At 43.0% G+C, this 17740-nt stretch overlaps 1 protein-coding gene across 2 annotated transcripts in view; it reads left to right on the top strand.

The window, feature by feature from the left end:
- The window catches only part of LOC126354192 (N-acetylneuraminate 9-O-acetyltransferase), a 254852-nt gene that overhangs the window by 114542 nt on the left and 122570 nt on the right, over nt 1-17740 (top strand). For both annotated transcript variants that reach the window (XM_050003647.1, XM_050003646.1), the window contains exon 7: nt 2048-2163. In XM_050003647.1, the coding sequence (XP_049859604.1) occupies nt 2048-2163 (116 nt within the window). The remainder of the gene's footprint in view (nt 1-2047; nt 2164-17740) is intronic.

Below are 17740 nucleotides of genomic sequence, written 5' to 3'. Positions count from 1 at the left end.
TCTCCCCCGCCCCTCCACGCTCTCCCCCGCCACTCCACGCTCTCCCCCGCCACTCCACGCTCTCCCCCGCCCCTCCACGCTCTCCCCCGCCCCTCCACGCTCTCCCCCGCCCCTCCACGCTCTCCCCCGCCCCTCCACGCTCTCCCCCGCCCCTCCACGCTCTCCCCCGCCCCTCCACGCTCTCCCCCGCCCCTCCACGCTCTCCCCCGCCGCCTCACCCCCCGCCACATCTTCCCCACCGCCGCCACCCCCACGCCGCCGCCTCCCCCACGCCGCCGCCTCCCCCACGCCGCCGCCTCCCCCACGCCGCCGCCTCCCCCACGCCGCCGCCTCCCCCACGCCGCCGCCTCCCCCACGCCGCCGCCTCCCCCACGCCGCCGCCTCCCCCACGCCGCCGCCTCCCCCACGCCGCCGCCTCCCCCACGCCGCCGCCTCCCCGCCGCCGCCTCCCCCACGCCGCCTCCCCCACGCCGCCGCCTCCCCGCCGCCGCCTCCCCCACGCCGCCGCCGCCCCGGCTCCGCCTCCCCCACGCCGCCGCCTCCCCCACGCCGCCGCCTCCCCCACGCCGCCGCCTCCCCCACGCCGCCGCCTCCCCCACGCCGCCGCCTCCCCCACGCCGCCGCCTCCCCCACGCCGCCGCCTCCCCCACGCCGCCGCCTCCCCCACGCCGCCGCCTCCCCCACGCCGCCGCCTCCCCCACGCCGCCGCCTCCCCCACGCCGCCGCCTCCCCCACGCCGCCGCCTCCCCCACGCCGCCGCCTCCCCCACGCCGCCGCCTCCCCCACGCCGCCGCCACCCCCACGCAGCCGCCACCCCCACGCCGCCGCCTCCACCCCCGCCGCCGCCTCCACCCCCGCCGCCGCCTCCACCCCCGCCGCCGCCTCCACCCCCGCCGCCGCTTCCACCCCCGCCGCCGCCTCCCCCCCGCCGCCGCCTCCCCCCGCCGCCGCCGCCTCCCCCCGCCGCCGCCTCCACCCCCACCGCGGCCTCCCCCCGCCGCCTCCGCCTCCCCCCCGCCGCCTCCCCCCCGCCGCCTCCCCCCGCCCCCTCCCCCCGCCTCCCCCCGCCCCCGCCGCCTCCGCCTCCTCCCCCCGCTCTACTCCTCTTTCTCTCTCTCTCTCTCTCTCTCTCTCTCTCTCTCTTTTCCCCCCACACTCTCTCCCCCCCACTCTTCCCCCCTCTTTCCCCTCAGTATGAAATAAATTGTTGTATATTACCAATATTAGCCTGCTTTTTACTCAAAGTTCCAAAATGAGGAATAAAGAGACAATTGTAAATAAATTCAGAGACTATTGTTGAAATAAAAATAAAGTCACATTAAAAATCTAAGAGTGAAATTTTTAATGGAAATAAGAATTAACATCAGTATTAACATTATCATTATACAGTATGATAATAAAGTAAGTAGACTAAACAATGAAAAATCCAGGATGCAGTAACAGCAGTATAGGAAGGATAAAGTATTAATCATAAAGTTGATGAGTCAATACTGCCCCTTTCCGAATTGTTGTTAGAATAACCAGGTTCATGTAATCAATAATGTCAAATTTTAGAAAGAAAAATTGCACAATTGTTTTAAGTTTTTCTCCTGGTTTTATCAACCTGTTGTGTTATTCTTCTTTCTAGTTTATTTTTTTATTTTTTTTTAAATCTTGCTATGAACTCTCTTCGTTTATTACCACAAACCTAGTACATGAACAATAAAAGTAAATATAACTTATGTCATAATTAAATACTGTTGAAATATCACACTATGTCTAGCCAAAGAAACAAGGCTGTTTGCATGTCTTAAGAACTATTTGTGATGGAATGTTAGTAAATGAGTTTGTAAATGTCGATGTAATTTGTCATAGAACAAAGACATTTACAGGTTGTAAAACAGTTGCATACTAACACAACACATGAAATAGTTCTGTAATAAGGTGAGCAGTCAGTTTCTCTTGTTAACTAATTATATTTGTTATATCTTACAGGCCAGTAAGAATGTTAAGATTTGTTGCCAGATCTTAGCATTTAAACAACCAATGATGTTTACTGTGTTTACAGATGCTGCTGAACATGTACTGCAACGATCATATGAACTTCAATGATGGGAGCTGTTGCAGTAGTGCTGAGCCATACACTACGCTGCAGGTTGTTACATTTTCCGTTTTAGGTGTTTGGTAAGAGTCATGAAACTTGATATGCTCCCTTTCTGACTTGTGTTTAAGTAAAATATATTTCAAGCAGCAGATTCCCATTAAGTATTGGGCTTGACTGTAATCAGGTAATACCATAAACGATGTGGAGAGTAATTGGCAATCAACTCATTTCAGATGAGAGTAAATGTGAAATTGAGCTGAAAATCTGGGAGAGGAAACATGTGAATTGAGGAAAATCATGTATGCCATTTTACTGTAGATGAATTTCAAGCAGTAGGTACAGCTATATTTAATTTCCAAGGCAAAAACCATCAAAACTGAAATAACTGTATTTAAGTGACATTTTAGTTCGTGAACTACAGATTACAGGACCCAGTCAGATTGCATGTGAGTTTGGCTCTAAATTAAGAGGTATTGGACGTAACCCTAATTCAGAGTCTGGGGAATGGAGTCTCAACTTCAACATAACACATCTCAGAGACTAATAAGGGGCCTCCTGTAGGTATACAGGAATGGTACCCAATGGCCATACAGGGATTAACTGAGACAAAGTAATAAATGCCCAATGTCTATGCAGACAGAAGACTTGGTTGGCTTCGTTTTGGTTCTCAGAAGCTGCAAGGGTAACTGAGGTGATGCTAGACGGACTGGCTATGAAGGCATAATTCAAGTGTGTTTGATTTGTTACCAATCTGTTACTGTTTTGGAGACAGATTCTATCTTAGCATGGGTCAGTGGTTCCAAAGTCACAGTGTGTTGATCATCTTAAGGCAACCGTGGGTCCATCTTAAACTCAATAAAACCCTTAACAATTTTACCTGCTTTTTGTGTTTTCCTTTATTTGATGTTTTTTAAGGAAGGGTGACTGATGGCTGTGTGTGAAACTGGGATATTTCCTCTGGATCTACACATTTGGTGGCAGATGTGTGGTGGTTGTCTCCTAGAGTCCCTGTTGGCTGCACTGTGGTCCAATACAGCATCTGAATCCAAGCAGATTTATTTCCCTTGTATGGGACAGGCTCTAGGAAATGTCAACTAATATCAGAAATCACATTTCATTATCCCAATGTGTGGATGTGTGGTTGGGAAAAAAAAAAAAAAAAAAAAAAAAAAAAAACTTCTTTCTTCATATGTCCCACATCAAAGAACATTAAATATTCTGTTAATAGTTAGATCAGAGAAATCAGAGAAAGACAGTGGGGAATGATGTGGGCGAACAATGAGTAAGGAACTGCAGTGCTGAAAGATTACATCTTTTCTGTTTGTGTCCAGAATGTGCCCTCAGAGTTATTCATTGTTAACACCAGGTTTAGACTACATCTAATTAATTATTTAGTGCAGAATTCAATGCAAGATGTTTAATACTTTCCACAATGAAACTTTGTCTCGAAACCTGACTGAAAATCCAAAGAGATTCTGCTCATATGTGAAGTCACAATCAGTGCCTTCTGTGCGTGATAGCAATGGAGATACTATCGAAGACAGTGCTGCCAAAGCAGAGTTACTTAGCACAACCTTCCAAAATTCCTTCACCAAAGAAGACGAAGTAAATATTCCAGAATTTGAATCAAGAACAGCTGCCAACATGAGTAACGTAGAAGTAGATGTCCTTGGAGTGGTGAAGCAACTTAAATCACTTAACGAAAGCAAGTCTTCTGGTCCAGAGTGTATACCAGTTAGATTCCTTTCAGTGTATGCTAATACAGTAGCTCCATACTTAGGAATCATATATAACCGTTCACTCGACAAATGATCCATACCCAAAGACTGGAAAGTTGTACAGGTCACACCACTATTCAAGAAAGGTAGCAGTAGAACCCACTAAATTACAGGCCCATATCATTAATGTTGATTTGCTGCAGTATTTTGGAACATATGTTGAACATTATGAATTACTTCAAAGAAAATGGTCTACTGACACATAGTCAACACAGATTTAGAAAGCATCATTCTTTTGAAACACAACTAGCTCTTTACTCACACAAACTGTTGAGTGCTATTGACAAGGGATTTCAAATTGATTCTGTATTTCCAGAAGGCTTTTGACACCGTACCACACAAGTGGCTTGTAGTGAAATTGCATGCTTATGGATTATCTTCTCAGTTATGTGACTGAATTCATGATTTCCTGTCAGAGAGGTCACAAGTCATAGTAACTGATGGAAGGTCATCAAGTAAAACAGTAGTTATTTCTGGCATTTCTCAAGGTAGTGTTATAGGCCCTTAGCTATTCCTTATCTATTTAATGATATGGGAGACAATCTGAGCAGCCGTTTTAGGTTTTTTGCAGATGACACTGTCATTTATTGACTAGTAAAGTATCAGAAGATCAAAACAAATTGCAAAATGATTTAGAAAAGATATCTGTATGGTGCAAAAATTGGGCCCTAAATAACGAAAAGTGTGAGGTCATCCACATGAGTGCTAAGAGAAATCAGTTAAACTGCGGTTACGTGATAAATCAGTCAAATCTAAAGGCTGTAATTTCAACCAGATACCCATAAATTACAATCACGAACAACTTAAATTGGAAAGAATACACAGAAAATGTTGCAGGGAGGCTAACCAAAGACTGCACTTTATTGGTGGGGCTCTTATAAAATGTAACAGATCTACTTAAGAGACTGCCTACACTAAGCATTGCCGTCCTCTTTTAGAATACTGCTGTATGGTGTGGGACAATTACCAGGTAGGATTGATGGAGCACACCAAAAAAGTTCAAAAAACGACAGCACATTTTGTATCATCGTGAAATGAGGGGGAGTGTGTCAATGAAATGATACAGGATTTGGGGTGGGCATCATTAAAATAAAACTGTTTTTTATTGCAGCAGAATCTTCTCATGAAATTTGAATCACCAACTTTTGCCTCCAAATATTGCTGTTGCTGACCAATATAGGTAGAAATAATCATCATAATAAAATAAGGAAATCAGAGTTTGTACAGAAAGATATAGGTGTTCATTTTTTCAACACGCTATACATGATTGGAATAAAAGAGAATTGTGAAGGTGGTACGATGAACCCTCTACCAGGACTTAAATGTGATTTGCCAGAGTATCCATGTAGATGTAGATGCAGATGTTTCAAAATATGGCAAAGCAATGAGCAAGATGTCCTCATTACAAATGCTGCACAGTACACTGATGACTGCTGGACGGATCAAAAAATTGATCACTTTGTCAAATATCAGTGTAGAACCATAGATAAGATTCTTGGCTTCAGAAAGAAGAAAGGCAAGACTAGTTTGATGAAAGTAATGTAGAAATTTCCTCTCTCCGTTAGCACTGAAGGGAAGGCCTATTTGTTGGAACTGGAAGTTGACCCCAAACAGTGGTGGAGGAATTGGCCATTTGTAGTTCAGGAAATGGTGCCACTTCCTTGTCTGGATGTGTGCTGAAGAGATTGTGGTGACTGGAACTGATAAGCAAGCCATTAATAAAACATTCCTTTTAACAGTGATACGGAGACAGGATTTCAGCAGACGGGAGGCTATTGCCTCTATTGTAGGTGGCTGCTGGTGCATCTCTGAGGAAGTCTGGTCTCTGGATTGTGACCTAATTATTTTTGGGCAGCAAACACCCTAACATATCTTTTATTTCTATGTTAATTTATAAAACATTTTTCCTCTTACACTATTACTCCAATTCTTAGCACAAACCACATTATTCATTGGCTGTTGCTTAACTAAACGTTATTTTCTATGGTTAGCAGAGTCTGTTGCCAACTGGTGCACAGGAAGCTGGATAGCACTGGTGGTTTTCCACTTGAAGTAGACACAGATTACACAAAGCAGGGTCAGAACCACAGTGGTACCAGATATTGAGACACTTATGGTCATAATCCTATTGCACTGTTCCTTATTTTACTACAGCACATGCGACAAAATTTGCTCAGCAGTAATACAACCTTTCCGTATGGCTATTAGTTCATCCAGTGAATGGAGGTGGTGTGGTATTAGGATGTCCTTTAAATAAGGTAGGTTCTGAGTCAGGAATACATCTAATGATTTCTCCAGTCAGTACAGTGAAGGCTCTGTCAGATTCATTATAGTTGTCCCAGTGATAGTAGCTGGGAGCTTGAATGTGTAGTCCCTGCTATAACACAGGTTGTAGCATTAATTAACATCCCACTTGGTCTGTGCGGCTGCCCCATTAGAGATTCGAGTCCTCCCTCGGGCATGGGTGTGGCTTCTCCAGAGCAAACACAGAGTAAATCCACTGCATACCAACCCTTCAGAATTAAAAAAGAGCAGCATCAGAATATTTCTTTAGCATCTGTTTTACATAAGAATAACTGTATCTTGCATGCTTGCATGTCAATCTGTACCTTATAGGCTGGGCATGGTAATTCTTTCTTTTTAGTATAAGCAGAGCTCATGCATCAACATCAGCACATAGCATCTGTAGAGATTAACAATATGTCCATTGTCTTCACCTGCATATATTTCTTCATATTTTCTCATATTTCTGGATATGGATGGATCGTAAAAAACTTGTAATGTGCATCGCTACTTGCTAATGGGAATTAGATTTATGTATGAAGTCTGGCTCTGTAGGTGTTGAATTCAACTGTTGACATGTAGTAAAGCAATGAATGACGAGCTGTGTTCTGTAAGTTTCACCATATACTGTAGATCTACTGTTAGTTCCTTCTGCATCCTTTGCAGACCAGCTAAGAACTGCCTTGGTGGTAACAGTGTAGGACTCAGTTCTCCATATACATTATAGTGGACCGCTTCTTGTAATGACGTCACTTCCGCTCTTGCATTCTGTTGCTATCCACTAGTGAAAGAAGTCTTGTTATGGCAAGTCTCACATCTAGTAAACTTAGTTGGGTTTGTATTGTGTCCAGATCTTGACTGACTGCCTGTGGTTTTCCTCATATATCCCATTAGTTCAGTAGTTAATACCCATTCTGTCTTAGTCTTGTTAAATATGCCTTGCTCTAGATTTATCAATTGTGTGAGATGCCGGTCCATATCTGCCTTGTTGCTGTTCATTATTTTTTACACTTGTCCCTACATGCACCTAAATTCCCTCATATCATCAGTATCTGCCTTTCTGAATATTGTATTCAATAATTTCCCGCCTGTGTTTAGCTGCCCCTATCTTTTGACACAGTAATAAGTGTGGTGCTGAATCTGTTACTTGGTGCAACTGCACTTGTAGCCATTTGTAGGAGAGCCGCAAACCGTAATACTTTCGTTGAATCTCTCTTAATACTCCCTTGCGTCTGGCTTTAAGATGCATTCTTGGGAATTCCTCTTTCAGCCTCCATATCTCATTCCTTACTAGTCTCATCATCCACAGCAGAACACAGCGTCCTCCGCCCTGGAAAACAGCACTCATTCATGGAGTTGCTCATCCTATACTGTGTGCACTATTACTCCTCTGAAGAACTGTAGTGCCATCGAAATTACTGCACACATCATTGTTGTCCTGTATGGTAGCCTCCCCATGAGGGAGGCTTATACATAATTCATAATCATACAGAGCATCCCATTACCGTAGCATTCCAATTACACGCCATACTGTCTGTCAATCCCATCACAAGAAATTGTAACAACAATTGTAAAAGAAATTACCCCATACTAACAAATTATAATAGCTTCATTAAACTAGTATAATGAAATAGGTTTTACACGTTTACCACAAAGCTGTTCTATGTATTGTATGACCCTAAACTCACAGGTGCAACCCAAATGCATACGACACTGCTTGTCCATTCTGCGTTCTAGCTTCTGTCTCCTTGATTCTCTTTTTTTTTACTTTTTTGCTTTTTTTTCTTATAGGTGATGGCACTGACACTTGTGGTAATGTGCCCTGGGTACCCTTGAATGATTTGATGCTTCCTAAGTGGACAGTGGAAGTTCATGCTGAAACTTCACTTTTACAGGCATTGCCATCTCTATGACTTCATTATGGCTCCTGGTAATGGGTAAGAAATTGCTTTGTTTTGCCTGTGGTGTATAGGGTCTTTCTAACATGACCCATTGGCAGTCATATACTCAGGTAACTTCTTTTCTCCCTTTTGAGGGATTTAGTATTTGCCTTCTTCAGCCGCTTCCTCACATCCTTTAATGTTCTGGCAGAATTTTGTATTGATTCCTCATTTTTCCTAAATGTGGGTTTAATAATTTCAAAAAGTGATAGCATCTCCCTTCCACCTACCACCACATACAGGAAGGCCTTATGCTGACATGCTAGATAAATGTCCCAGTCCTTGTAGTGACTTTTTCAGATATAACTCAACATTTTTCTGACAATATGGTGAAATCCCTCAGTTCTCCTGAGGGTGGAAGGTTCTAGTTCCACTGATAAAGCTCAACAACACCTTCTCCGTAGTTGAGTGATTCTATTCCACTTAACTGCCTTGATGCACTACGGTGTGTTCATTGGCATTTACTTCCTGACTCACAGTGCATCGCTCCACTTGGTTGCTCCTATCACCGAAATATTAACACAAGGCTATTTGTTTAGTGCCATTTTCAATCCCTTGAATGTAGATTGACAGTCGGCCGCAGGCTGAAATTTCACAGCCTTCAACAAATGTGTTAATGGACTAGTTATGTATGATACTGTATTGGCCCAAAAATAAGGTGAACTTTTTATCCAAATTTCACACTCGAGAAGTTAAGGTGCAGCTTATATTCACTACATTGTCTATTTACATACCCTTGCTGTTTTAAAATTATGCTCATTTGCAGCAATACAACTATGGTCTGTAATCAAAACTGGCAGCAAGGCATTTTATTATGCAACAGTGCAAACTTTTACCAATATTTTATTGGCATTAATGTTGTATAAGTTTGCCAGTATTGTATCGTTAGCTCATTATTTATTTTCAGTTGGATAATGGTAAAACAGCCTGATTTATGCTAATATGAACAATCACGTAGAGTGAAAAGCATCAAGCCAAGGAATTTGGCACAGTTACGATGCAAGCTTAAAACACAATTGTGTTTTATGCCAAAACCTCAACCGACAGAGAGCCCTGCAGAAAGTATGGACTGGATGAATCTAATGTGTGATGTTGGGTTGCTTCAGGAGAAAAATGGAAGAAGGCAGTTTCAATGAGAAAATCATTCAGGGAACCAAAATGCAGCTAATATCTATAACTTGAAACTAAGGTTCTTTCCATTGTGCAAGATCAGAGTAAATATGGGATGCATGTCTGGTAAGAAATAATCCAAGGAAAGCCTTCTAAAGCAGAAGAGTGTTAAATCTGCCACAAGAAGAATTCTGCGCTAACTTTGACTGATCTCATTGGTCTATGTGGAGAAATGGCCATGTTCTGTGACAAAATAATATGCTAGCACAGAGAATGCCAGAAGATTTGTAGGAGAAACTGATTAACTATCAGTGGTACATCATCCAGTTGTGAAAGCGTCACTCATACCCTTTTTGTCAAATTGAGAATGATGCCAGAATGCCAGTATTTTTTTGGCATGTTGAATAATATGACAGTAGACATGAAGGGGCAAAAAGTATCCCATTAAGAGGAACTGGAATGAAAAAAATTTAATAAGTGTGATGTTATAGCTGATGGAGAAAAGTTACCCCCTTACATCATTGTGAAGAGAGAAATTATGCCCAAAGAAAACTTTCCTAAGGGCTTAGTGATTCCTTGCCAAGTAAAGCGCTAGATGACAATGCAACTGATTATTGAGCGACTGCCCACTGTTTATAATCGCAGACCTGAGGCATTGCTTGCTAACTGAGCCATGCTTGCTTTGGATGCTTTTAAGGGACATCTGAGAATGAATAAGACAAAACATGGTACCAGTACATTAGGTGCCAGTGTGTTGTATATGTTAGAACAAATGTTTATGACATCTAACTATGTCTTATGTGTAAGTACAACTAAATTTCTGGTAATATTTCTCCTCTCAATCAGTTTGTGGCTTATTTTCTCCAAAAATATTTTATTTTTAGTTTCTTCCTTGACATTTAGGGTTGAAACTTACACATGGTGGCAGAAGAGATGGATGGAATGGGGGAAGGAGGGGTTGAACTAAGAGGGGAGGGGAGAATGTGCGCAGTATGTGTGATACATATAATAATTGCATAACCCTAAAAATGAATGCACATTTTTCACAGATTGAAACCATGGACGGCATATACCAACCTTGGGTTGTTCTGTATGCTGTCATGGTGAATTAAATTCCCTAGATAGCCCACTACTGCCAACGTAAAATGAAACTTTCCAGTATGTAGTGCACTGAACGTAACCTTGTAAACAGTTCTTCCAGCTGCTGCAACTGCTCTTTCAGATCTCTAGTAAGAACAGTGTCATCTAAGTAGACCATACACTAGTATGGTTTTAACCCTCTCAAAACACATACAATGATCACTGAAAAGTGGCTGGTATATTCTTTAAGTCAAAATTTATCTGCTGATATTGGTAATTTATGTCTTAAATAGATGTCTGCAGGATGACCGTGGGTGGGCTCCAGCAATTATTCTGATTACACGTTTTTGAGCAATGAATACTTTTCTACTCAATGATGAATTACCCCAGAATATGATATCATATGAAAGCAGTGAATGAAAGTAGGCATAGTAAGCTAATTTACTGAGATTCTTATCACCAAAATTTGCAATAACCCTAATAGCATACATAGCTGAACTCAGATGTTCCAGCAGACCATCAATGTGTTGCTCCCAGTTTAACCTCTCATCAGTGGAAAATTTTGAAAATTCTACCTTAGCTACAGACTTCTAGTCCGTTTGCTGAGAACCACTTAATAATTTTGTGAAAAACATCATTTACAATTACATCACTTAGTTCTTGGTTTTTCGATGTTATTACTATACTTGTATCATCAGCAAAAAGGACTAACTTTGCATCTTCATGAATATGGGATGGTAAGTCATTAATGTACAGGATGATTCAAAAAGAATACCACAACTTTAGGAATTTAAAGCTCTGCAACGACAAAAGGCAGAGCTAAGCACTATCTGTCGGCAAATTAAGGGAGCTATAAAGTTTCATTTAGTTGTACATTTGTTCGCTTGAGGCGCTGTTGACTAGGCGTCGGCGTCAGTTGATGCTAAGATGGCAACCGCTCAACAGAAAGCTTTTTGTGTTATTGAGTACGGCAGAAGTGAATCGACGACAGTTGTTCAGCGTGCATTTCGAACGAAGTATGGTGTTAAACCTCCTGATAGGTGGTGTATTAAACGTTGGTGTAAACAGTTTACAGAGAATGGGTGTTTGTGCAAAGGGAAAAGTTCTGGACGGCCGAGAACGAGTGATGAAAATGTAGCACGCATCCAGCAAGCATTTGTTCGCAGCCCAGGAAAATCGACTCGCAGGGCTAGCTGAGAGCTGCAAATTCCACAATCAACTGTATGGAGAGTCCTACGAAAAAGGTTAGTTATAAAACTTTATCGTCTGAAATTGGTTCAAGCACTGTCTGCAGCTGATAAGATTAAAAGAATCAATTACTGTGATTTTATCCTTGCTCAAATGGAAACAGATGAATCTTTCATTTCAAAGATTGTGTTTAGCGATGAAGCAACTTTCCACACTAACGGGAAAGTTAACTGTCACAATGTCTGTATATGGGGCACTGAGAATCTGCGGGAAGCAACTCAGTATGACCGTGACTCGCCTAAGGTGAACGTTTTCTGTGCCATTTCAGCCAATAAAGTTTTTGGTCCCTTTATCTTCAAAGATGCTACTGTAACTGGACTACAGTATCTGGAGATGTTAGAGAATTGGCTGTTCCCTCAGCTCGAACAAGAAGCACAACAATTCATATTTCAGCAGGATGGAGCGCCACCACATTGGCACTTATCTGTCCGTAACTACCTGAACGTCAACTACCCGAGGCGATGGATCGGCCGCCAGGCAGCCCATGACAGAGCACTTCATCACTGGCCTCCAAGAAGCCCTGATCTTACCCCCTGCGATTTTTTCTTATGGGGGTATGTTAAAGATATGGTGTTTCGGCCACCTCTCCCAGCCACCATTGATGATTTGAAACGAGAAATAACAGCAGCTATCCAAACTGTTACGCCTGATATGCTACAGAGAGTGTGGAACAAGTTGGAGTATCGAGTTGATATTGCTCGAGTGTCTGGAGGGGGCCATATTGAACATCTCTGAACTTGTTTTTGAGTGAAAAAAAACCTTTTTAAATACTCTTTGTAATGCTGTATAACAGAAGGTTATATTATGTTTCTTTCGTTAAATACACATTTTTAAAGTTGTAGTATTCTTTTTGAATCACCCTGTATATCAAGAACAGTAAAGGACCTAAGACCGAACCCTGTAGGACCCCGTACTTGATAGCCCCCCAGTTTGAGGAATCAGCTGTTGTATTAACATTACATGAACCACTTATTTCAACTTTCTGCATTCTTCCAGTTAAGTACGAATTAAACCATTTGTGCACTGCCCCCCCCCCCTCAAACCATAATGATTTAGCTTATCTAAAAGAATTCCGTGATTTACACAGTCAAAGGCCTTTGAGAGATCATAAAAAATACCAATGGGTGATGTCCGGTTATTCAGAGCATTTAATATTTGATCAGTGAAAGCGTATATAGCATTTTCTGTTGAAAAGCCTTTCTGAAAACCAAACTGACATTTTGTTAGTACTTTATTTTTACAAATATGGGAGGCTACTCTTGAATACATTACTTTCTCAAAAATTTTTGATAGCGCTGTCAGAAGAGAGATTGGGTGATAGTTCTTGACATCCGACGTATCCCCCTTTTTGTGCAATGGTTTTACAATGGCATATTTCAGTCTATCGGGTAAAACACCCTGCTCCAAAGAGTTATTACATATGTGGCTGAGAATCCTACTTATCTGTGGGGAACAAGCTTTAAGGATCTTGCTGGAAATGCCATCAATTCCGTAGGAGCTTTTACTTTTCAGTGAGTTCATTATTTTACTGATTTCAGAAGGAGAGGTTGGTGGAAATACAGTTGTTTCAAACTGCACAGGTATGGCCTCTTCTATTAGAAGCATTGCCTCTTCTAGTGAAGATCTAGATCCTATTTTCTCCACAACATATAAAAAATGATTATTGAAAATATTTCCAATTTCAGATTGATTGTTAGTGCACTTGTCATTAAGTTTTATGGCACTTAAGTCTGCCCGTGCTCTTGGTTGCCCTGTTTCCCTCTCAATAATATTCCAAATTGCTTTAATTTTATTATCAGAGTTACTGATCTCAGACATGATACACATGCTTCTGGACTTTTTAATAACTTTTCCTAGTACTGCACAATAGTTTTTATAATATTGAACAATTTCGGGGTCAGTACTCCCTCTTGCTGTTAGATACAGTTCTCTTTTACAGCTGCAAGATATTCTTATTCCTTTAGTTAGCCAAGGTATTTTATATGTTTTCTTGGAATTATGTTTCACTATTTTCTTGGGAAAACAATTTTCAAATACCCTTAAAAATGTATCGTGAAATAATTTTTAAGGGTATTTGAAACCATGTAAACCATTCACAATACTGAGTACGGCATAATCACTCATCACAGTAGGCTTCCTGCATCATTTTGTCTATCTCTGTAAAGATTTAAATTAATGATGATGTAAATAAAATAGAAAGAAACTTCCACATGGGAAAAATATCCATCCATACATACACAGACACAAGCAGACATATTTAAAGGCAAAGAGTATGGGCAGAGATGTAAGTCAAGGCGGAAGTGTGGAGGCATACTTGAGTTTCACAAAACATTTAATGTAGACTTGTTGCTCCTCTAACTCTGCAAATTTTGAGATGGCAAACTGTATGACATGACATTCAACTCAATACAGCACTGAACAATAACAGACATACAACAATGAAAATTCAGGCAGTTACACATTAAACACAGGCTTGTACAGGAATACCAACTGCATTTTGCTCCAACACAATATTGGTACGATTTTACAAATGTTTTGGAATTTTTTAAAGAGGCCTCATATATCCATAATAGTAATATAAATATAATATTTAAGTAACCGTAGTTGTGACAGAACCTGTATTTTCTTATCTCATCTAATGATTTTCGTTTGGGCATGATGACAACAACTGGCCTCAGCTGCTATCATTCTCTTTAATAATGTCATCGTTCAACTGTTGAGTGATGTGGAGTAGCCACGTAGTCTGAGGTGCATTGCCACATGGTTTGCGCGGCTCCCCCCTGTCGGAGGTTCGAGTCCTCCCTCGGGCGTGCGAGCGAACGCGCACTCGTGTGTGTGTGTGTGTGTGTGTGTGTGTGTGTGTGTGTGTGTGTGTGTGTGTGTTTTTTTTTTTTTTTAGTGTAAGTTGGATTAAGTAGTGTATAAGCCTAGGGACTGATGACCTCAACAGTTTGGTCCCATGGGAACTTATCCAAATTTCAATTTCAGCTGTTGAGTAATAAACTCCTCCATTATTGACTGCAGGTGAAGTAGTAGTCTGTACAGATTTTTTGGTCAGGAGAATTATTCCTGCCATCGAAACCCTGTATTGGCTCACAAGTGTCACTGGTAATGGTTCACTATGATTGTACAAATCTGTGAAGTAACTGTATTGATGATGTTTCTGCAGCTAACGTATCTCTCCCCTACAAATGCTGTCCTTTCTTGCATACTGATGCATTGACAGTATGTTTATGGAAAAAGCTCACACTTGACCTGTCAGTCATCCCACCACCCCTGTGGGTCCAGGGATTAGAATAGGTCTGAGGTATTCCTGCCTGTCATAAGAGGTGACTAAAAGGAGTTTACAACCTTTCTGCTTAACCTTTCCAGGTTTGACATCCATGTTTCCAAATTTTTCATCGTGCTGGCCATATGGGGAAGGATGCCTTATGCAGTGCGTCAGATATCCATCATGCTGGTAGCTCTTCTGCGCCTCTTATTGTCATGGATCTGCGACTCCATCCACAGTTCAGCTATTTCGGCAAGGGCGCCTTCCGGGTTACATCCCCTTCTTCCATTTGCTCCTGTCCTCTTTTGCTCCCATGACGATATTGTATTTCACCACACCCAATATTCAGCTCAATAGCCAGTCCTTTGTGGTGGGGCCATTATGTACCCATTTGGTGGTAACTCCCTGACAACATAGGGATTGCACTGCTGATGCCTGAACTGCAAACTCAACATGTATGCCGAGGAGTAGATGCCCATCTTCTTGGGGCATCAGGACTCCCAGCAACAGTCATCATGCCAGGTGGCCTTTGCTGTGGCTGCGAGGCACTTATGGAGAGAGGCTCTGATCGGAGTGACCCGCAATGAGGCAGACCAAGTCATCTCTTGCTGGCGTCTGAAAGGCACCAGTTGTCTCTGAGAAGGGAAAGATCGAATGTAATGCTCTCAGGTATGACTCTAAATTGTTTCCCCTCCCTTTCAACATAATGGGAGGAATGTAGGGCTACAGAAAGAAGAGAGCCACATTTGCCTTGGTATTTAGTCTGTAGCAGAACAGATGGGGACTCCTTCCTAGATACAAAGCCTCTATTTTTTGTTGAACATTTGGAGGATAAGTTTCGGGAAGTGACAGCTCTGTCCAAAATGAGAAATTTGTCAGTCTCGATTGAGACACCATCGCTGGTCCAGACCCAGGGGTTACTTGCCTATGCCCAGCTGGGTGATATTCCCATTTCCATCACTCACTATAAAAGACTCGACATGGTTCAGGCGATTATTTTCCATCGCGACCTCCTGTTGCAGTCCGTTGACAAGCTCCATGAGAGTTTAGAATAGCAGGGTGTTCAGCACATCCGGCGCGTCTACATGGTATCGAAAGACAATAAGATTTGTACCGGTGCGTTCATCTTGGCCTTTGAGGGTGATTCATTGCCTGAAAAGGTCAAGGTGATGGTTTACTGCTGTGATGTCAAACTATATGTCCCTCCCCCTGTGTGGTGTTTTAAGTACTGGAAATTCGGGCACATGTCTTCCCGGTGCAATTCCATTGCCACTTGTTGAGACTGTGGACGTCCACTGCATCAAAATACTCCACGTGCACCTCCTCCCACTTGTGTCAACTGTGGAGAGTACCACTCCATCTGCTTGGCAGACTGCACAGTATTCCAAAAGGAGTGAAAAATTATGGAGTACAGGACCCTGGACCAGCTGACTTACCAAGAGGTTAAATGTAAATTTAAGTGGTTGCACCCCATTTCCTCGACATCACCCTCACAAGTGCTGGTACCTCCACACTCTGCCACATACAGCAGGCTCTCTGGGCTGCCCTAATTCATCCACCCCCTTGGTGGTTGGAGGCACCTCTTCTTCTGTTGCTCCCAAAGCACCTACTTCGGGAACAATATCCCCCTAAACATAGGGGACATTGATTCCTTCTCCAAAGCCAGAGAGGCTCCCCTCGCATAGAATGGGTCACTTGGGACTTTCACTTCCAAGATCTACACTAATGCCACAGTGGACACTCGCCAGTGGCTAAAGGGGCCACAAACTGCTGGATGAACAGCTTTACGGTCTTCTTCCATGCCTGAAGCTACTTCAGAGAAGTCCTCCCAGCAAGCTCCTAGAGAGAAGCAAGAGGGCAAGCAAATGAAGTAGTAGTCTGCTTAGAAATAGGACCCTCCAGTGGCCCCTGCACCACCAGTCCCTACCGGTTCTGCAACTGAGTTCAAGGTGGCGATTTTAGCATCCCCAGAGGACATGGATCTTTCCAACTACTCACCCACAGTGGCAATGGATCCCAATACTCAACCAGTGGCAGCAGATGATGTTGAGGTGTAATCTTCCTCCTTGGTCACTACGTGCCTTCCCCGACTCCAGAAAGCGGCATCCTCCAGTGGAACTGTGGTGGTTTTTTCTCCTGCCTGGCTGAGTTATAATAACTCTTAAACGTTACACTTGCTTATTGCATTGCTCTTCAGGAAACCCGATTTCCTGCAGTGCGGACCCCCGCCCTTTGTGGCTGTTGGGAGTACGACAAAAACTGTACTGACTGTGCCAGACTGTCAGGTGGAGTTGGTGTCTATGTCCTTACCTCTGTCTGTAGCAAACCTGTGCCCCTTCAAACACCTTTAGAAGCTGTGAGTACAACACTGGAAATTACAGTCTGTAATGCCTACCACCCTTCAGATGGTGAAGCAACACTCCATGTACTGGCTATACTAGTTTCCCAACTCTCTCCACCTTTTCTGCTTCTAATTGATTGTAACGTCCATAACACTTTGTGGAGTTGAACGAAGCTAACTGTCCATGGTAAAGGTGTCAAGGACCTACTAACTAGACTCGACCATTGTCTCCTAAACACAGGTGCCCCACACATTTCCGTGTGACACATGGTACGTACTTGGCCATTGATCTCTTGTTTTGCAGTTCAGGCCTTCTCCCATCTATCAGCTGGAGAGTTCACGTCAATTTGTGTGGTGGTAACCACTTTCCAGTCTTCCTGTATCTCCCCCAGCATCCCTCCTCTGGACGCTTGCTCAGATGGACTCTTCCCAAGGCTGACTGGGATGCTTTCACCTCTGTTACCACTGTTGAATCTCTGTTGCATGGCAACATGGATGAGGTGATCGGCACCATCACTACTACCATTGCTGCAGCTGAATCAGCAATCCCTTGAAACTTTATGGCAGATTAAAACTGTGTGCTGGACCGAGACTCGAAATCGGGAC

This window comes from Schistocerca gregaria, chromosome 3 (assembly GCF_023897955.1).
Source record: "Schistocerca gregaria isolate iqSchGreg1 chromosome 3, iqSchGreg1.2, whole genome shotgun sequence".
Taxonomy (NCBI): Eukaryota; Metazoa; Arthropoda; class Insecta; order Orthoptera; family Acrididae; genus Schistocerca; species Schistocerca gregaria.
This window is presented reverse-complemented; position numbering and strand designations above follow the sequence as displayed.